General features: G+C 48.1%; 1 protein-coding gene across 1 annotated transcript in view; it reads right to left on the reverse strand.

The window, feature by feature from the left end:
* The window catches only part of LOC126502027 (kinesin-like protein KIF28), a 47,530-nt gene that overhangs the window by 23,714 nt on the left and 2,043 nt on the right, over positions 1 to 21,773 (reverse strand). Inside the window, exons 2-13 of the mRNA XM_050142788.1 lie at positions 20,414 to 20,605; positions 16,320 to 16,523; positions 15,308 to 15,343; positions 14,389 to 14,613; positions 10,991 to 11,145; positions 8,846 to 8,957; positions 7,247 to 7,314; positions 5,301 to 5,407; positions 4,543 to 4,652; positions 3,331 to 3,421; positions 2,229 to 2,283; positions 663 to 786 (exon numbers count right to left, since the gene is read on the reverse strand). Coding sequence (XP_049998745.1) covers positions 663 to 786; positions 2,229 to 2,283; positions 3,331 to 3,421; positions 4,543 to 4,652; positions 5,301 to 5,407; positions 7,247 to 7,314; positions 8,846 to 8,957; positions 10,991 to 11,145; positions 14,389 to 14,613; positions 15,308 to 15,343; positions 16,320 to 16,523; positions 20,414 to 20,605 — 1,479 coding nt within the window. The remainder of the gene's footprint in view (positions 1 to 662; positions 787 to 2,228; positions 2,284 to 3,330; positions 3,422 to 4,542; positions 4,653 to 5,300; positions 5,408 to 7,246; positions 7,315 to 8,845; positions 8,958 to 10,990; positions 11,146 to 14,388; positions 14,614 to 15,307; positions 15,344 to 16,319; positions 16,524 to 20,413; positions 20,606 to 21,773) is intronic.

Here is a 21,773-nt window from a genome sequence, read left to right on the forward strand (position 1 = left end):
GGTGGGGGGGTCAGGGGTGGTTCTGTAGCATGCACTGGGGTCTGATTCAGGTTAGGTTATCGGAGGGCAGAAGTTTAAGTGCAGACATTATGTGGGGGCTTTTCAGTGAGGTAGACCACACTGCTGATGGGCCACTAGAGAGAAGTCCTTGGGATGGGGTGTGTGCTGGACAGCGAAGCTAGGGAGGGCTCACCCAGTGCTTCTAAAAGGGAACTCAGCCTCCTGCCTGTCTCAGAGGCTTGTGGCTTCTGTGTATAGTGATTGATGGAGGGAGAAGGCTTCAGGGTGGCCAATAGAGCCACGGTGGTGGTAGAGACTCCAACCAGTGTGGCAGAACAAATGGGAACAAAGAAGGACTGATGTAGGCAGGTAATTCGTCACTCCCCAGGGCGGGCTTTTAGGCCTCAGATGTATCAAATGTGAAGAGTAGCCATTTCCACCCTCCTTGTGTTATAGGGGATGTTCCCGAGATACAGGGAGTTGGGAGCCGGTCTGTCCCCCCAGCCTGTGCAACCTGGCAGAGGTAGGAAGCCCCAGGCCTGGCCAGTCCCTCTCACTGTGACAGGAGACATCTCACAAGAGCGTCCTGCAGGACCCCCCCGCCCTTGTCACCATCTTGAGGGTAGCACGGTAGCACTTCTGTGGCTGGGCAGGGGACGTACCAAGTGCTGCAGTTTTGTCCTGCTGGTGACAGGGACCCCGTTAACAATCACCTTGCACTCGCCGTGTGGTGTGACTGTCACTTTACCATCCAGATTCACAAAAGAAGCATGTTTACCTGAAATCCTAAGAACAGTTTGTCAGGGTCACCCAGTAGATTATGATTTCAAGGCTGGTCGAGTTGCACAATGAGACCCACAGCTGTGGTCAGTGGGGAAGCTCCTACTGTCCCTCAACCCACACAGAAGCTGCAGGGCCCGGCCCTGGAGAGGGCAAGGAGTTGGAAGAACAAAGATGCTATTCTATTGACAGAGCAAACTCTAGCTGAGGGCCTGCAGCTGCCAGGAACCACCAGCTGCTGAGACCGTCACAAGTCCATGAATGCTACAGCTAGCAATGGAGAAATGAAAACATGTTTCATTAGCCAAGATTGTGTATCAAAAGGTAGTAAAGAGCTGTGGTGTGTGTACACCAGGGGAAAGAATCCGCCAGAAAGGAGGAATGGATTCCCAGGATGTCAGCAACATGGGTGCAACTGGAGGGCATTATGAAATCAACCAGGTACAGAAAGATAAATAACCACATGTTCTCACCCACATGTGGAGGTCAAGACACTGGTCTCGAAGAACAGAAGAATGCTTGCCATAGCCGGGGGTGAGGGAATGGTTAATGACCACGGGTGTGGATCTTGATAGGAAGAGAGCATCTGGTGTTCTACAGTGTAAGCTTATGAGGCTCAAACTCATTAGCTGAAAGTTTCAAAATCCCTAGCACACCTGACCACCCGCCATTGTATGTTCTGGAAATCACTTTACAGAGTACAAATACACATAACTATGGTGCCGATTAAAACATATGTATGTTACTTTAAATTTTTTTTTTCAAGACAGGTTTTCTCTGTATAGCACTGGCTGTCCTGAAACTCTTTGTAGACCAGGCTGGCTCGAACTCATAGAAATCCACCTGCCTCTGCCTTCTAAGTGCTGGGATTAAAGGCGTGTGCTACCATGCCTGGCTTAAAATTTTTAAAAGCTGCTTCAGTAAGGGCTTCAAACAGCGGAGGAGACAGCCACCGGAAGATACGGTTGTGATAGACCCCCCCACGACGTGCCTGGCCTTCCATCTCCCCTTGTTGTTGCAGGGTCAACTTACTTCTGCTCATGCGGTTCTGTCTTAGAGGATTTCCGCTGCCGTCCCTTTTCTCCCAAGATGAGTGGGGGAAACAGGAGGTGTGCACCACACACTGGACTTCAGCAAGCCCTCCTGCATGAGAGCTGGAGGAGGTACTGAGGGAGGTCTGGGAACTTTTTAATATTGCCCATCCAGCAGGACTTATGGTGTGGCTTACCTACAACCAGATGACTTTCCAGAATCTACTCCAGTGAAGCATGTTAGCACAATCCTGACAACCCAACACTCAGAGGAGGGGGCAGGGGATTTCATGTTTGAGGCCAACCTGGGCTACATAGTGAGATCCTGTCTCAAAACAAAAAGCAAAACGCCGAACAAGACAGATCTCTGGGTTGAGAAGGTCTGGTCCTCTAGTTTGGGGCGGGGGCTGTTCTTACCCCAAGCCTCGAAGACGGATAGCATTTGAAGCAGCCCGACCAGCATCACAGGAGCCTGGAAAGAGTTGGGACAGTTTATCTTCAAATTGGCAGCATCTGGCCTTGATGGAGTAATATGCTTGACAGTCTGAGAGTGGTATTTTTTTCTTCAGTAAAGAGTGTGCAGAGTGCCCCCCCCATTGGAGCTGTCAATCATTAACAGCACCTGGATATGGCCTTGCTTTATGGATAATTGTTTTACTTTCTGCTCTTTTTGTCTTGGGATCCCCAACTTGGTGAAAATGCCACCTTTTTCATAGTCCTTAATCCTCAGTGACCCACTGAAGCTGGGACAGCAAAGGCTCTTAGAAGCTCTGTTTCTATGGTGACCAGCCCTTCAGGGTGTACCATGTCCCCTGCAGCTCTTGGGTGCCTCTGGCTGTCCTCCAGCCACCATCCTGCACAGGGCTTAGCCACGCATAGTGCTCAGGGAGGGGAGAACAGGGATCGGGCCAACTCTGGGCATTGAATGCCAACCCATTCAGTAGCATCCATATTGGAGAGACATTCCGAAGGCTGCCACCTCCTCAGAAACCACTAGACAAACATGTGATGTGACCACGTGTAGGTGGCGGATAACCAACATGCAGTATAGGTAAGTGATAGGGACCATTTACCTTGGCAAGGAAAGAAATTCCCAACCATGCTACAGCTGGAATGAGTTTAATGATATCAGTGAACTGAGCAGGCACAAAAGACTGTGTGTGATCTCGCTGCTTTGAGGCACCACACATGGAGAAATCCAGACACAAAAAGAACGGTGGTCACCCAGGCTCAGGAAGGGGAGTAGGGAGTTGGCTTTTAATGGGCACAGAGTTTCCATATGAGGTGATGGTAGAAAGTTCTGGAAATATGGAGATGGTTTAGTATCTATGCACTGTGTACTCAAGAATGGTTAGAGAGGTTATGTTGTATGTTTTGGAATACAAAATTAAAACTATCAAAAAAGGAAAGGGAAAGAAAGGGATGGAGGGAGAGAGAAGGGAGAGGGGGAAGGGGGAAGAGAGGAAGAAAATGGAATCAGAGCTGGTGGGTTGGGGAGGGGAGCAGGAGGACCAAGTACCGTTGTGAATGAAGAACTTGAGAACACCTGTGAGCTGTGGGTCCTCATTGACATTGAGAAGGTGTGGAAGCGCCTTCACCATCTGCTGCTCCTAAGAAGACAGAGAAAAGCCTGGAGACACCTAAGGCCCAGGTCCTCAAGAGGGAGGGGAGCTGTCCGGACATGCCTGTGTTCTCCCCCCTTTATTCTGCCTCACCTTTTTCTCTTCAGCCCCTGACATCCTCAGGCTCCTTGCTCCCCTCTGGGTAGCCCCTCCCTGGGTATCTTAACTTGCTGCTACCTGACTAAGCCTCAGCTAGAATGTCTAGTGAAGAACGGAACACTGCATTCTCCCTCAGTGAAGCCCAAGCGCAAGCGCATTTCAGTCTTCCTCTCCCACGCAGGGTGGGACCCTGCTGTGCTCAGAGGGTGGACCAGCTGAACTAGAGCCAACACTGTGCCTTAGGGTGATGTTTAGACCCTGAAGTTCCTCTGATTAAGAGCAGAGAACACGAAAGCCCTGGTGGTTACTGTTCACTGAAGTAAAGTTCTGTAGACCTGCACCCCGAAGCCCACTCAAGCCCAGAGTCACACAGGGCCACCCCGCCGCAGGGTGCTATTTAATAGGACTTCCGCTGGCACCCGAGTTTTGCCTAGACCTTCAGAATCCTGACCTCTAACCTGGTCTGCACAGACCACACCCTATTCTACTTCTCCCCCCCTGAGGCTTCATTCTGGGCTTCTGGAACCTTCCTATAGCCAAGATGGGTTCTCCCTTCTCTCAAGAGTTCCAGGTATGGTCCAAGACTTGGGCACTTGCTTGGAGCCTCGTGGCTAAGAATAAGGTTCTGCAGAGGCAGAAGGCCGTGTTTCTCACCTGTGGATGATGTTCACAGCCTGGCTCAGAAGCTGGGGTGTGGCTCAGTGCTGCACAGAGGTTTGCCTAGCATTTGCAAGGCCCTAGATTTCACCCCTAGCACCCCAAAACAATAAATATTGTACTCACAACATGGTCTGTTAGGAACTGGCCGTGAAAGTGAACACTAGCCAGGAGGGATGCAATAGCTCAGGCCGATCTACTGTGCCCCGAGGACATTCACAATCCTTAGTCCTTCAAAACTGAATCACCTCCCTCAGCAGTAAGCCATGATCTCCTTGATCCCTTCAGGCCCCACCGCAGCCCTGTCAGCTGTGTGGAGAGAGATTACCACACGTGGACAGCGTGAGCCTCACCTGCGAGAGCGCCGCGTACTGCTCCTCCCATTCCTTCCGCGCCTGCTCCAGCAGGTGGGCCCAGGTTCGAGTGCCCAGCTGCCATTCTGCCAGGAAACAAGCCGAGTGCTCTAGAGGGAGGAAGGGACTTTAAGCATGGGGCATCAAAAGAGAGACGTAGAGTGACTGCGGGGGAGCGGGGACAATTCACTGGGAAGCCTAGAGCTCAGAGGTCCCCTTTTCTCCTTCTCACATATACAGGCATGTGACCACCTGTTCAGGGAATTCCCATCTGCCCAGAGGTCAGAAAGAATAACAGATTTGTCTTGCACTGTTTTTTTTTTTTTTCATATGTTTCATGACTGGGTTTATAAACAGCGAGAATTAGATGCTGCGTGTGTATAGACACCCAACACATCCAGAACTCTGTGGCACCGTATGTGTCTGCTCTAACTCAGGCAGTGTCTTGTTGCCGTGGATGCCTGAGCTCAGCAGGTCAGCACACGAAGCCTGGACGAGCGTCCTGATTGCCGTGCCTGCCCCGTGCCTGAGCCACGTGGGAAAGCACAAGGCCGTTCACGTCAGTGGCGAATGAGACCACACTGACGTCAAAGCTGGAAAGTTTCAAGGTTGAGCCAGAAGATCCTTAACAAAACGTGGCCCTTCCCTCCCACCTGCGCTCCCTGGCCAGCCCAGCAGCTGCGCAGGCCACCACTCAGTCCTTCCAGCTAGCGTCTGGAGTCAGGCATGGCTGAGCCTAGCCTCCCGACTTGATTTACCTTCTGCTCCGGCGTCCCCGAATCTGAGCAGCTGCTTGTTCTCAGCCCTGGACGCTCTCACCAGTGTGCACGTGTTGACCGTAGCTCTGTTCTGAACCCTTTTAGCCCTGTCACATGCAATGACAAACGTTCTCTCAGGCCCCTTTGCAGCCAGGGCTACCAGCCCTGGGGAAGCAGCGGGCAAGCCCAGATCCCAGGCAGAACCAGGCTAGTTTTCCCCACCAGGAGTGTCCAGCCTTTTGCCCCTGTGTCATCTAAAAATTCCTTGGGCTACATGCATCGCTAGCCTGGGACGCATCATGGGCCCACGAGCCAAAGGCTAGACATATCTGCAATCATTGAGACCAAAACTGACCTCAGGAACCTACACGATTCCCACAAACTCACAAAGCTCAGCTGAGTCCCGTGCTAGGCTTCTGAATATCCCGGGTCCTGAACACACTTGGCTAATTCAAAAATTTGATTCATCAATAATTAAAACCCTGGAAACCATAGGCTGATTTTTTTTTTAACTCTTTGGGAGCCCATCACCCAATTCCCCAAAAAGCACACAGAGGCCTATTCTTACTTATAAGGCCCGGTCTTAGCTTATTTTGTTTCTTGCCGGCTTTTCTTAAATTACCCCGTTTATCTTTTGCCTCTGGGATGTTTCTGTTCTCTATTCCTGTTTTCCTTTCTTCTCACTCTGTGGCTGGCTGTGTAGCTGGGTGGCTGCCCCTGATGACCTCCTCTCCTTCTTTTCTTGCTCTTTGAACTTCTCTTCCTAGATGTCTCCTCCTATTTATCCTCTCTGCCTGCTAGCCCCGCCTATCCTTTCTCCTGCCTTGCTATTGGTTGTTTAGCTCTTCATTAGCCCAATCAGGTGTTTTGGACAAGCAAAGTAACACAGCTTAGCCGAGTTAAACAAATGCAATGTAAAAAACCACAACACATGTTTGCATCATTAAACGAATGTCCCACAGCATAAACAAATGTAAAATGTATCTTAAAATAATATTCTACAACAGGCTCCAGTCAACTCAGGGATTTCTGTTCCTTTCCCTACGCCCAGTGTCACCACAGAAAGCTCAAACATACCGTAACATGACTTATTCTCTGTGAGAAATTCAGATTTAACGGTGAATCTTATGCCATTATTATCTTAATGTCAGGGGTTAAACACCAGGGCTTTACCACGGGGCTTCACCCCCCACAGGTGTTTTAGGCTTTACCCTTTTATTTCACAAAAGAAATTTAAAGATTCCAGTGAGGCTTGTTCCAAGCACAAGTCAGGAACGGAGTTTAGAGAACACAGTGTCTCTCTGTGTACAACCCCTCCCAAAATCTACTGACAGCAGATCGCAGCAGGAGGCAGGAGAAAGGGAACATTCCAGAGGCTGCGAAAGCCTAAACTCCACCTACGGATCTGAGCTGGCACTCGGATGCTGGGAGAAAATGGCATGGGCATGCTACAGTACTGAGTCTAAGCCGTGAAGAATGAGGGCGGTGGGATGTGCTTTTCACTCCCAGGAAAGGGCAGATCAGGACAGTCGGTTCACTGGAGGCATAATCTGAACTGTCGGGTTTTATTGTTGTTTTGTTTTTTGAGGCGGGATCTCACCTGGATGGAGCTCTTAAACTCACAGAAATCCACCTGCATCTGACTTCCACAAGCTGGGATTAAAAACTCGCCACCATGCAAAGGCCCAAAGCATAGTTTCAGCTTTTGAGCGTCCCTGAGAGAGCGGGCACAGCAAGTGGCTTGCTGCGGACCCACCTCTCCAGGCCCTCCTGCTCTCACTCATTTTAGTTTCATTCCCGTTTCACCAGTCACTTGATTCTCCTGGACTCCCACCCCAAACACCAAGCCATCGAATAGCGGAGCGCCAAGGGAGCTGTGACGCGGGACACACGGGACACGCGGGACACGGAACACCATGACCGGTTGCTGCCCACAGAGCACTTACCTCTCAGCGTATCTCAGGGTCGACAAGGTTTCCTCATAGCAGATATCAGCTGGGCTTATGGCTGCAATCTGGAACCATCCGTGCAGACTTTCGTCATCCAGGGGTTTTGGATTTATTTTTTTTTAACATTGATGCTATTAAGATAGCTAATATTTGGGTTGAGGGGATGGCACTGCCCGTCAAGTGCTTGCTTTCCAAGAAAGAAGAACTGAGTTTGATGCCAGAACCCACATGAAAATGCCACACATGCTGGCACCCACTTGTAATCCTAGCCCTGGGAGGCAGAGGCAGGAGGATCCATGGAGCTTACTGGCCAGTGGCCTTGTCTAATTTGTGAGCTTTATGCCGGTGAGAGACCCCGTCTTAAAGGAAGTGGATGACATTTATGAGGAAAATACTCAAGGTTGTTGTCTGGCCTTCACACACGCACACACAGAGACACGTTTGCAGTCCTGCCTGTACATACATGCACGTCATGCATGCACATGCTAATAAAAAACTAATCTTCACAAAGCAGTTTATAGCATTTAATTTCCAGTATTATTTGAAGTTTAAATTATTTACTTTTTGGATTTGTTTATTTATTTGTTTATTTATTTATTTTATGTCTATGAATGTTTTGCCTGTGTGTGTGTACCAACTAAAATCTGGTTGTATACATACAAGCCTCACCTGTACAACCCGGGCATGTCTCTGTCACATTCTTTCTGGCAGTTAATGGCTTCTCATGACTAACCCCATTTATAGGGCCAATAATAACAATATTTTTTTTCTCCTAGCCACCTGCCTTCTCATCTCCCTCAAAAAGCAGCTGCCTGAGGACTCCAGGATGACAGCAAACGGGATGCCTCCAGCCACTCCTCTTGCTGAGTGTGAGCCCACCAACTCCCAGCTCTCCCCTCCCCCATGTTGCCCCATGCCTGCAGGAAGTAGCCAGACTTGAGCTGATGCCCCTTTATCCAAAGACAGCCTAAAATGTTGGTCATAATCATCACCTCAGCTCCCTGTTAGCCCTTATGCAAAAAGTCTGGAATGTAACACCAAGCATCCATCTTTGGAAGCTCCCTCCCCCTCCCCCTAGGAGTTGCCTTGGTCCAGACTCCACCTCCAAAAGAGTACGCCAAGCTGCAGACCACTCCCACAGGCTGTTTAGGCTGCCACCCAGAGAAGAAACACGTGGTCTTTGGGTTTTGCCTGGTTCCCCCCTCCCCATGCTCTCCTGGCCACTGGGAGCGCTGCAGTAAATGTGGGCATCTTTTATTCGGTCTAATTTGGTCTGATCTGAATTATTTGCGTCAGCGGAGAGGCTCGTCTTAAGAATATTCCTACCACCAGGATGGAGGCGTGGCTCCGTAGCAGAGCACTTGCCTGGTGTGTGTTAGATGCTGGTTTCCGTGCCCCATCACGGAAAACAATATACATTCCAGTAGCAGCCCCAAAAGCTGCAGCAAGAATAAGATATTCAATGTGGTAGAAGCCTTGCCACACACCGCAGTGGGCAGGCATCAGGGCTGTGAGGTGATGAAGTGGACTGGGCCGAGCGCTGAGTCCTGGGTGTGTTGAGAGTGATTTTAGCCACAGAGCACTAAGAGCTCTTACCAGTGTTGTCCGGCTGTTCCCTCCCAGAGCCGACTGGAGCAGTTTGGTCAGAACAGAATCTCTGTAGGGAATGTGCAGGACTTTCTTCCCCATGGCTGAGTCAGCCAGAGCACTGCGAGAAGGAGAAAACATTAAATAATTAATGGAAGGGATTAGGAAGAAACCGAGTCTCCGTGGGTAACTAGAGATGGCTCACACATCCCTGAGGTGGCTCTGTGTTGTGTGTGGTTTGACGGTCTCCCCTGTGGGTAAGCCACTCTTTATTTCTGTCTCCAGGGAGCCACCATGCTTTTCCTCACTCAAACCATGCACCAAGATAAATCCTTTCTCCCTGAAGCCACTTCAGGTCAGAGAGAAGTTGACTAATCCACCCTGTGGCAATAATAGCATAGACTAGCGGACACCTATACAAGGATGCCCAGGCAAGACAGGACATAAGCCAGAGACCCTCAACAGACAGGACCTGGAGAGAAAGACAACACTGAGCTTAAGAACATGGCCTGCTCTTGCAGAAAACTCCAGTTTGATGCCACACCCACAACAGGTAGTTCACAGCCACCTGGAACTCCAGCTCCAGGGGATCTGGTTCCCTCTTCTGGCTGCCATGGGTACCTGCACTCGCAGGTGCATATCCACACACATACATATAGACACACACATAATTTTAAAAAATGTAATTACAAAACTAAAGACAATTAGGCAAAGATGAATCAGATGGCAAAGGTCTGCTTGTTTTGGTGGTGTGTCAACAGGGAGGGGCGTGCCTCGGTGGGGAGAGGCTGTGAAGTTAAAAATTACTGCATACATGCACTCATATTCACGTGATAAAAAGAGTTTGGAGGGGGCTCATTGGATGGGGCATGAAGACTTAGCGTTCTGATTCCAGCACCCACATAAAAGCCAGGCAGGTGTGGCAGCTTGAGGGGTGGAGACCAGAACTCTCCCTGGGAGACCCCCAGGGCAACCTCGCTAGCTAAACTAGCTGAACTCTGTTGACTGAGGTTTCTGTGCTGCCCGGTCCTACAGACTGACTCTTTCCTCCTCCCAGAATTTTCTTGTTCTCATTGTCCCATCTCTACTTCCTGCCTGGTTGCCCCACCTATACTTCCTGCCTGGCTACTGGCCAATCAACATTTTATTAAACAAGTACAAGAAACAAATCTTTACGGGGTGAAACCATTGTCCCACAGCAGAACTCTAAGGCTCCATCTTCATCCAGAAACCTCACCTCAGTAAGCACAGCGAGAGAGCTGAGGGGGGGGGGATTCTTTCTACATGAAGGAGGCATCTCTGGTCTCTGCACATACGTGTACATGTGTGTACACGCACCCACCCACATGTGTGCCCACACACATACAAACACCTCTCTGGCAAAAAGAAAAAAGGAAAAGAGAGGAAAATAAGGAAGAACAATAGCGGGGAGGGATAGGATCTCAGCCCACATGGTAGATGCCTCCAAGAGGAGAACACAGGGACAAAAATCTGCACCAACTACTTCGGTTGATGGAGAGAATATTTGTTTTGCTAGTGTTATTCTGTGAAGCATTAATTAGTTTTAAATATACAGGAGGGCTGAGCATGAACCAATGATGCCACTGTATCATGAACTAAAGGCTATTATTAATCTAATCTTATTTCGTTTACCTTAATAGGTTTGGAGCTAGGGATGGGGTCCAGGTCTTGGGCTCACTAGGGAGCTGGAGCACCATTCTCTGCTCTTTTAAATGTCATTGTTTCATGCCATGACATGGTTGTCTGAATGAGAATGGCCCCAACAGGCTCATATGTTTGAATGCTTGGTCATCAGTTGGTGAAACTATTTGGGAAGGATGAGGAGGTGTGGCCTTGATGGAGGAGGTGTGTCACTGGGGTGGGTTTCGAGGTTTCCAAAGCCGACACCATTCCAGTTAGCTCTTTCTGTCTCCTACTTCTGGATCAAGATGTGAGCTCTCAGCTACTGCTCCCATGCCATGCAATACCTGCCTGCTACCATGTTCCCCTCTGTGATGGTCGTGGATTCTAATCCTCTAAAACTGTAAGCCCCCAACAAATGATTTTTTCTATGAGTTGCCTTGGTCATGGTGTCTCTTCAGAGCAATAGAAACATAACGAACACACAAGAATATCTGGGTGCTGGCCACATACCTGATGACATTCCCTAAACTGGTCAGGCTTAAATTGACCCTGGATCCTTCCCTCAACCGGTCTCCTTCAGCCCCCGATGATTTCTGCCTCTCGCTTCCTGCCAAGTCTGCCATGTTGATGCTGGATTGTCTGGTGAGAGCCGTGTCCAGGAAAACCTGTAGACACACACCTCGGGCTGTTAGACTGATGCCTCAGAGACAGACTGTCCCGTGATCTTATGTGGCTCTTCAAGGTATATCACAGACTCCAAACATAATAAAGTCGTGAGTGGCAGCTGTCACTGAAGGTGCCGTCCGTGTGCAGTGACAGTTGTGGTGTTATTGAGAGAAATGAAAAACTGTCAAAGTATCAGATTAACCTAATTGCTCTTCGTCTGAACCATGCGGCTTAGGCTGGCTAAAAAATATATTTTGAAAAACACTTCATACGTGACAAGGGTCATCTGTCAGGAGCCGATAACACTGGGAGAATATTGCTTTAAGGATAGCCAAGAACTGACCAATTAAAAATATGCCCATAGTATGCTTCATCTACACACCCCAAGGACAGATAGGAAGGGGCCGACTGAGAACAAGCTTATGTCTTTACTTCATTTGCATAATGATATCATGCTTATTGAACCTTGTGCCCTTTTGTAATCATTTGCTGTCCTCAATTAGGTCTGGGTATGCAAATTAGGTGAGAACTGGTGGTCCTGCAAAACTGTTTATAAAAAGTCCTGCAATCTCTGGAAGGAAGCTCCTCCTGCCCTCACCGCATTGAGTGTGCTGGACGAGTTCCATGCCTAGGCTCGTACTGCGCGTTGGAATAAACCTTGCTTTTGCATCCAAGTCCCAGATCCCTGGTGGTCTCTTTGGGGGGCTAGAAGTCTGTGCACAACAATATTTTTTGTTTGTGCTTTAACAAATAATGCTTGCCTGAAGATCAGCGTGCAGAGTTAAACACTAGTTAGACATACAGGCAGGCAGTGGTGGTGCACATCTTTAATCCCAGAACTTGGGAGTCACGTGCCTTTAATCCCAGCTCTAGGAAGGTAGAGACGGAAGTGATATGGCTGGGCAGAGAGAGGAATATAAAGTGGGAAGAGACAGGAGCTCATAGTGTTTAGTCTGAGGATTCGTAGAGATAGGATCCTGCCTATTCAGTCTGAGCCTTCGGAGAGGTAAGAACTCTAGAGGCTGGCTGCTCTGCTTCTCTGATCTTGAGGCAAGCCTTATTTGTTAGATCACAAAGAAAATGTCACCACAGACAGTGACAGTGCTGTGTTCCTGGGTCCAAGTGTCCTGCTTGCCTCTCTCCAGTTCCGCGAAGCTCTTTTGAGGGACATATGAGGTAGCGGTCATTACAGACATTTCAGTAAACTTTTAGCCCATAAAATGCTGTAAAGCCTTCATCATTACGAGCATCCTCAGCTGTTCGGCTCTGTGGTCCTGCAATGAACACACACTAAAATTCTACAGGGTTTCCTCCTGGATATATGGACTTTTTTAACATTTAAAAAGAGTTTCCATGTATTTGCCTTCACCCAATTTCTCCTCTTACTCCTAAATAAGGAGTTCAAATAACAGGGTGAACCACATATACAGTATATAAATTTTACTAACACAGCAAAATTCGTCCAGTGACCAGCACTGTACAGAATTCTCTGTTGTGGGATATCTGTTTATACTGTGTGAAGATGTATCTCTGTGATTGGTTTAATAAAATGCTGATTGGCCAATAGCTAGGCAGGAGAGGTTAGGTGGGACTTCCAGACAGAGAGAGGAACTCAGAGGTCTTAGAATCTAGGCACAGGAGACATGCCAGTGAGACATGGAGTCAGGTATGCAGAATGGGGGAGAGGTGGAAAGTCATGTAGCAGGATGCATATTAATAGAAACAGGTTAATTTAAGTCACGAGTTAGTTAGGAACAAGACTAAGCTAAAGGCCAGGCTTTCATAATTAATAATAAGTCTCCATGTCATTATTTGGGAGCTGGAAGTCCCAAAGAAAGTCCGACTACAATTCTATATGTCTGTGTGGGTATGTCTATGTGCATGTGTGCGTGTGTGTGTGTGTGCATGTATGTGTGTGTGCATGTGTGTGTGCATGTGCGTGTGTGTGCATGTGTGTATGCATAGGTGCACATGTTGAGTATTGATGCAGAGGACAGAGGTTGCTATCACATGTCTTCCTCAACTGTTCTACACTTGATTTTTGAGGCATAGTTTCTCGCTGTCCTGGAGATCACTGATTTGGCCAGACTGCTGGCCGGCAAGTCCCTGCAATCCCCATCTCTGTTTCCTCGGAATTATTACGGTTATAGAGGCAATGCTGCCATGCCTGGCTCTTTCACATGGGTACAGGGGATTTGAACTCTGGTCCTCATGCTTCCACAGCAAGTGCTTTACTGATAAGCCATCTTCCCATCTCTAGAAAATTCCCATCTCAGCCTCTCAACATGCCTGAAAACATCCATCACCCCATTTTACAGAAGATGAAACTGGGAATTTGAAGGTGAGCCCCTCAAAAGCTTAGCCCTGGCACCTAACGGTCAATTATGTGTCCACTGTTCCCAGTGTGAACATGATGGTCGCCTTTATTGCAGGTTCAGTTCTGAGAGGACAAGGGTCGTGTAATCACAGCTGGCTGTGGCAGTCACCCAGGACTCAGGAACAACTGTTTCTAGAACAAACTAGGGATGTTGCTCAGAGACGTCCTGACATCCACCGAGGAGAATGGAGAAGAGAGATCCTCTCTGGTTGATCAAAGGCTTTAGTTAGTGGATGTTCCAAGGATTTTCAAGAACTAACCTTGGTCGATCTTTGTCTCAGAAAGGTGCTTCGGCACCTAGCTGTGCCCTTGGCTCATGGCTGATCCTCAGATGGGTAACCATGGGCATGCTAATCTTTTTTTTTTAAATATTTATTTATTTATTTATTTATTTATTATGTATACAATATTCTGTCTGTGTGTATGCCTGCAGGCCAGAAGGGGGCACCAGACCTCATTACAGATGGTTGTGAGCCACCATGTGGTTGCTGGGAATTGAACTCAGGACCTTTGGAAGAGCAGGCAGTGCTCTTAACCTCTGAGCCATCTCTCCAGCCCGGGCCTGCTAATCTTAATTCTCCATGCTGGACCACAGTCAATGTCTTCACAATGACCCCTAATATTTGCCATGTCCTGTGGGCACTCTGGAGATTGGTTGCCGATCGCAAGGCCACTCTGCCGTAAGTAAAGAGCCTGCGGAATGGAGGGCGGGCAGGGAGAGCAAGGCCCTCAGCTCTTCCTATTTAAGCCCTGTGATTTATGGTTGGAAGCAGTTACTTCAGCCCACTGGTCCACTCTGGACGAGTTCCACCATACGACCCCCACCCTGCCTCCAGGAGCCTGTCCCACAGATGAGGACTCCTACCTGCTTAAACTGGATGGTGATGACCATGTGGGACCGGCTGCTGCTGGCATTCATGTTGGTCGAAGCTGTCATCCTGGTTTTTGATGCTTGCTCCATCAGCTTCTCAATTTGTGCATAATTCTCACAAGGCACCCACTTTAGCCCTTCCACAAAAAACCCCAGCTGTTGATCTTCCCTGACTCTTAACCCTCCAGGAATCTTGGTTCTGGACAGCAAATCTCTTATCTGTAGGAGGAAAGAGAAGAAGAAATGTCATCCAGTTTAAGAATGTGAGAATTTGCCGGCTGGTGGTGGCGCACGCCTTTAATCCCAGCACTTGGGAGGCAGAGGCAGGTGGATCTCTGTGAGTTTGAGGCCAGCCTGGTCTACAAGAGCTAGTGCCAGGACAGCTCCAAAGCCACAGAGAAACCCTGTCTCGAAAAAAACAAACAAAAAAAACAAAACAAAAAAAAAAAGAATGTGAGAATTTCATTTCCTTCCTTATCACTGCCTGCAAAATAATTGATCCTCAGTTAATATGAGTTAGGTGTCGAATTAATACTGAGTTTCCACAGGTACTAGACAGCCTTATAATTGAGCTAAGTAAGAAATCGGGGAACGTAAAAGGAAGACGAGAACGGCTGGGCGGTGGTGGCAGTGCATGGTCTTCAGAGCGAGTTCCAGGACAGGCTCCAAAGTTATAGAGAAACCCTGTCTTGAAAAACCAGAGTCCCTGTGGGCCACATCCAACACGGGACTGGTGACCAGAGTCCTCGGTGCTAATAATCCATGGAGTCACTCAGGTGTGTGTGTTAGCACAGACTCTCGGGATGGGCACGGCTGAGTGATAAAGCCTGTGCTTAGGGTGTGCGAGGATCTGGGCAGGCAGACAGACAGAGAGAGAGAGAGAGAGAGAGAGCAGAGGATGTTACATGTTTACCTGTTCATTGTAGATTTCCAGCATGCTAAACATGACCTGCAGAGAGAACGGAGAGTCAGTGCTGTCCTGAAGATCCGGAGCGATGCAGCCAGGACATAAACGTTCAGCGAAGGAAAAGTTAACTAACATCAGCTGCAGTAGCTCTTTCAAGCTGCTCAGTGCTCAAGGGATTTTGTGGCACTGGAAAACCTCCCAATATAAAATTAAAAGAAACAAACAAACAAACAAACTCAAACCAGCCTGAGGAGCTGCTCAGCGGGCAGGAATACTGGTCACTCAAGCATGGGGACCTGAGCTTGGATCCCCAGCACCCACGCACAAAGCCAGGTAGGACTGTGCTCACCTGTAATGGTGGGGGTACAGACAGGAGCAGTTCTGGGCTAGCTGCCTGCCAGTCTATCTAAAAACCATCAAACCCCAGCTTCAGTGAGAGGCACTCTCTCAAAGGAACAAGGTGAAGGGTGTTGGAGGAGACATCTATGTCCTCCTCTGGCCTCCACACATGGACACAGAAGCATGTATAATGCATGTGCGTGTACTTTTATGTTACATACTCATACATAAACATACACATACTGTCCTAATTAGGAATAAGACTAGAGATTCAAAGGCTGTGTGAAAGCCTTTGAATCTCTGCGAGCTCAGAGAGGTTGAGTAACAACTAGCTAGTCCTCTCTCCTTGCTGGCATCCTTAGAAGACCCATGCTTCCTCCTTGCCAAGCCAGAAAAGCCTGCACCACTCCAAATCCCAGACAGACTTTCTGGGTCTGTCTCTCCCAGATGCCCTCTGAGGCTCTGGAATTATTTTTTGTTAACTAGTTGCTAACACAGCCTCCTGACCCAAGGTTAATTTTATTTAATTAACGCAAATGCAAACTTGGACCCGGTGTGATTGACTATCCCCCGCAACACACACATCAATCCGAAAATACAGACGCTGATGCCTCCCACTTGTGGAAAATGAAAAGGTGCATTTCCTGAGAGAAAGGAGTCTAGAATAATGGATGAATACCTGGAGTTCTAGGTTTTTCTTCTGCATCTTAATAGCTTGGAAGAGCTCTTCACACACTCTTGGAATAATACCCTTGTTTGTGCCAAAGCCAATCATGGAGTAGCTTTTTCCAGAGCCGGTCTGGCCGTAGGCCAGGAGAGTAGCATTGTAGCCTCGCCAGGCACTGTCTAGAATTCCCCTCCCAATATCATGGAAGACTTGGAGCTAGAAAGGAAATTGTAACTGTCACTAGCCACGGTGGCTCTAAAGCATTTCTTCAACACATATGAACGTGTGCAAACAGTCACACACCACAGACTCCTCCACAGAACTGTAGTTTGTATCCAGGTGGCTGCCCAAAGGTTTAGCCCCCCAGGTTAGTAGCATGCCGAGGCTGTGGGAACACCCTGGCCTCTTTCTATTTCCTGCCGTGAGATCTGTAGTGTTGCCTCCCCCAGCACTGCCTGCTCTAATGCGTTGCTTCACCACAGGCTGAGAAAGTGATGGGCTAGAGCCTATGAAATGAACAAATAGGCCTTGACTCTTCAAAGTGAGTTATCTCGGGCGTTTTTTATACGAACAGAAAGTTGCCTCATGTACACACCCTTAAAAAACGAATCTCTCCTCAGTGTTCAGTGCCCACTGCAGAAAGGAGCAGAAAGAGTAAGAGCCAGAGGTCAGGGAGGACCCGAGCAATGGTGCTTTTAACACATGGCAGAACTCACAAGACCCGCATAACAGCCAGCCAGTCGCCAGTCCAGCACCGAGTGCGGAGGGGCTCATGAGCTTCACTCCCAGCCGAGGAGATACTGACAGTTAATGGCTTCTGGGGGGACAATTTTCTTTAAAGGTATGACCCCTGGTAAGTTGAGAGGCCCCCATATTCCTGAATAGATGGACAGCTAACACAGGTCTCTATGGATAAAGAAAGGAAGGAGGAAGGGAGGGAGAGAGGGAGGAAAGGAAGGAAAGAAGGAAGGGAGAAAAAGAGAGAGAGAGAAAGGGACAAAAATTGGAGGGAGGGGTGGAAGAGTGTTGGGGAGGATCTAGGAGTTTAGGAGAAGGAGCAAGGGGTGAATTCCATAAAAATGCAGGGTGTGCATGCATAAAAATTTAAAATAATTAATAAAAATATAAAATCTGTTTAAATTTTTATTATTGTATGTTTATGTGCCCCATGTGTGCCTGGTGTCCTTGGAGACCAGAAGAGAGCACCAGACCTCCTAGAACTGGAGTTCACAGACAACCGTGAGCCATCATATGACTGCTGGGATTGAGCCCAGGTCCTGTGGAAGAGCAGTCAATGCTCTTAACCACTGAGCCACCTCTCCAGCCCCTAAGAATATATGAAAACCACAACAATAACAACAACCTTGAAAAGCAGGCATGATAGCAGAATGCTTTGGGAGGCAAAAGCAGAAAGAAAAACATTTTTAAAAGTGGAATCAAAAGATGCTTGCACCACAATTGCTCAAAAGGCAGTGTGGCCTGGCTCCTTTTCTTTCTGGTCATGGCTGCTGCGGCAATAGTTATCTGTCAGGAGCCATTTCCCCCTATCATTACAGGAACCATCACCCTGGGGAGTCTGCAGGGAACCTCACACCCATAATTATGTTCTATTGACAGAATCTGCCCCTCACCCAATTAACTGTTAATCTATTAGCAGAATACGCCTCACATTCCAGCTACCCAGGGAACCAGGTGTGGCAACTTGTGACTTCCTGGCCTGTCTGTCTGTCTGTAACCTAGCCTACGTGACCTGGAACATGCGGCAAGAATCCAGTTACCCTACCCCCCATTCCTTACCATATATAAACTGTAACCCGTCCCTAATAAACTGAGGCTTTGACAAATCTGCTTGACCTCCTTCTTCTGTCTTAGCTCATTCCCTTCCAGGTAGCGCCCCTCCGAGACCCTGGAATAACTTGATTGCCGGGTGGGTTACAAACCCCTAGACTGAGTAACCCCCCAAATGCAATCGACAGTTATCAAAGAATAAAACAGGGAGAATCATGGAATCCATCTGTCGCAATATGTACCTTTATGGAATTTATGTAGTTTTTAATTCTGAGAAAGACGTACACACCAACATAGCATGATCTATGATGGTAAGCTTTTCATCCCAGCACTTGGGAGGCAGAGGCAGGCAAATCTCTGAGTTTGAGGCCAGCCTGGTGCACAGAGTTAATTCCAGGACAGTCAGAGCTACATAGAGAAACCCTGTCCTGAAAACCAGAAAACCAACAACAGAAAAGAAAATATATTTGTTTTTCATAGGAAGGAATAAAAAGCTGCATGGCTTTCATATCAGCACTCAGGAGGAAGAGGCAGGAGGATCTCTGAGTTTGAGGCCAACCTGGTCTATATAACAACTTCTATGCTAGCCAGGGCTGCATAGAGACATTGTATCAAAAAACAAAACAAAAATAGGAATACAAAATTGTTGTACTATAAGGGTTGTGTGGTCTATAGGATTAATGAAATTTGACTGTAGTTTTCAAGAACACTGTTGTAGAGAACTGCATGGAGCCACATCTGATGGTGCTGGCTCCCGCCCTCTGCGATCCTGATAGCGAGTGCTCTCTATGATAATCAACTCCTATGGCTAAGACCTGACTCGTGCTATTATCACGCAAGGATTGTCAGCTGCTTGCGTATGCGTGGACCTATGGGCAGTGCCCACCTGGCAATCCGGGGTTGGCGGCCTGTGCCTTTTTAAGGGCTGGGAGAGGTGTGGAGAAGGAGAGAGAGAGAGAGAGAGAGAGAGAGAGAGAGAGAGAGAGAGAGAGAGAGAGAGAGAGAGAGAGAGAGAGAGGAGAAAGATTGCTGTGAATAAAGTCCTGAATAAACTGCTGCAAGAAGAACTCCGGGTGTTGTGTCTTCCTTGCTGGTCGAGGCAGGCGTGACACACTGTGTCTATACTTTTGCTCAAAATGTATCTGAATAAAGTTATCTGCAGCTCTTTTTTTAAAGGTTTGTGTGTGTGTGTGTGTGTGTGTGTGTGTGTGTGTGTGTGCAGGTACCCTTGGAGGCCAGAGCGGGTTGTTGGGTGTCCTGGAGATGGAGTCACAGGTGACTGTAAACCATTCATCGCAGGTGCTGGGCGAGAGCAGCCAGTGCCACGACCCGCTGAGCATCTTTCTGTCCAGCTTGGTGGTTTAGCAGCTGCTTGGCAAACCTCAGACGTGATTGTCAAGTTTAGTAACTGGACTCCTTCTTGCTGACTCTATTGGAATCTTAGAGAGTTTTTTTGTTCTTAGTTGAAAATTTTAAAATTACATTTATTTTGTGTGCACACATGTATTTGTGTGTGTGTGGGGGGGGGTGCGTGTGCTCACCACAGTACATGTGTGGAGGCCAGAGGACAACGTGTGGGACTTGGTCCTCTCCTCCCACCATGTTGGTCCCAGGGATTGAGTTCAGGTCATCAGACACGGTGTAGGCGACATCTCACCAGCCGTTGTCCTGAATTTTCATAAATTGAAAGTTTCAAGTAGTACAACATTTTGTTAAGTACTAGGTAGAGAGTAGAAACATTTCATAAACATTTTAGGGTGTGGTCTTCCACTGGGGTATGGTGTGGCTATTATCTGTATGCTGAGAAACCTGGGACATTTTGGAGTTACTTTCCCAGTTTCTTTCCAACACATCATTCTGTGACCAAACAGAGAGATCTGTCTTCATTTTGTACTTCTTTGTTAACTGGCTTTCCATTGTTATAATACCCAAGATCATAATCATTTTATGGAGGAAAGATTGGTTTGGGCTCATGGTTTCAGTTCATGCTCAGTTGGCCCCATTGCTATGGGGCAGGAGCATACGACAGACTTGCCTCCTGAAGCTAGAAAGCAAGGTGAGAGAGAGGAGGGGCAGGGGTCCCCACATTTTCTTCAAGGACATGCTAGGACTCTAAGTTCCTCCTACACGGTCTCTCCTCTCCAAAGCCCCGCGGAGCAAGGCTTAGCAATCATATGGTTTCTGAGTCTGAACTCAGGTCTGCAGGCTCTGGGAGCAAGTGCTTTCCCAACTAAGCCATCTCATTGCTCTGGCAGGGATAATGTTGAAGGGAAAACACAAACCACAAAATCTACCATTGACGTGTCTATGCGACTTACCTGACCTGCGAATTTACTGGTTGGATTGGATGGAATAAGGACACCATCTTTGTCCTTTTGAAAGTCATCATGAGACCAATAGGCCAGGTCAAAGGTGAAGGTCTTCAGATGCTCTCTGTTCTTAGGGTCTCGGATGGTGGTGCTTTGGGACTGCATGGAAATCACACATTGGCTTCCAGAGCTCTTCTCTCTCTATAGTCGGGTTATAAATTCAGAATTAGCGCGTGCACTCCTGCTGGAAGAAGTCACGTGTCCCGACCACTTGTGGTGGTTTGGATGAGAATGGCCCCCATAGGCTCATATTTATATTTGGTTCCCAATTGGCATGGCATGGGCTTTGGAAACCTCAAAGCCGCCCCCCCCCCCACCCTCTTCCTCCAACAAGGCCACACCCATCAGTTTCCATATCTCTGCCTCTAACTTGCTGATAAGATGTTAAACTCTGTTACTGCTCCAGGGCCATGCCAGCCTGCCTGCCTGCTGCCATGCTCCCTGACCTGCTGGTCACGGACTCAACCCCTTCACACTTTTTTTGTGAGTTGCCTTGGCCATGGTGTCTCTTCACAGCAACAGAACAATGAGAAAGCCTGATTTCAAGCCTCGTTCTCTGACCAGAGTTGTAGGATCTGCCCAGCCCCATGCTTCTGCTGGTAAGACTCACTTGGTAACCCCAGTCTCTGCTTCCTTTTGTCTTATGGCACCTCGTGACTGGTTCTCATGTGCTATTTTTTGTTTTTCTTTTTTTTTTTTCTGGAAAACTTGGCAAGCCAACCAGAAAACTGAGGAAATGGACAAGAGAACAGAAGCTTGAGCAAGAGGGCACACAAATAAGACGCATATTTCTGTATGGGAAGGGGTCCTCTGTACGGTAAATGTTGTGACCGTCGTAATGTGTGTGAATACACCTCAGAGGCATTGCTGGTTTGGAACAGCTGTTTGCTAAATGCCAATTACACCACTGTCAAAAGGAAGGGCAGTGTCTTGCTACTGTAGTGGGGTTGTTTCTGTGGTAAGACCAGACTCTGCTATGGTGACACTATCTATGCTAATAGGTGAAACCCTTCAGAGGACACAGGAAATAATGCACTCAGCCATCTACCCATAAGGGTATGAGTTGGTAGCTCAAGATATCTGAGACATTCCTAGGGGTGACATGGGGTGCGTGTGTTGTGTAGTGTATAAAGTGCACACTTCTCATCTGTATGGCAGATGTACAGGGTGTACACATCTCCCATAAGATTCTCCTTGCTCACGTAGTGTGATGTCTATGCCCACAGTAGCAGCCACATGGGGCTAGGATGGTCTCCATAGGAAGCATTTTAAAGGGCTACCGCCACAGGAAGTAACTGAGTGCTTCCTT

The sequence above is a fragment of the Alexandromys fortis genome, unplaced genomic scaffold (genome assembly GCF_014885135.2).
Source record: "Alexandromys fortis isolate MF-2015 unplaced genomic scaffold, M_Fortis_MF-2015_v1.1 scaffold_51, whole genome shotgun sequence".
Lineage (NCBI taxonomy): Eukaryota > Metazoa > Chordata > Mammalia > Rodentia > Cricetidae > Alexandromys > Alexandromys fortis.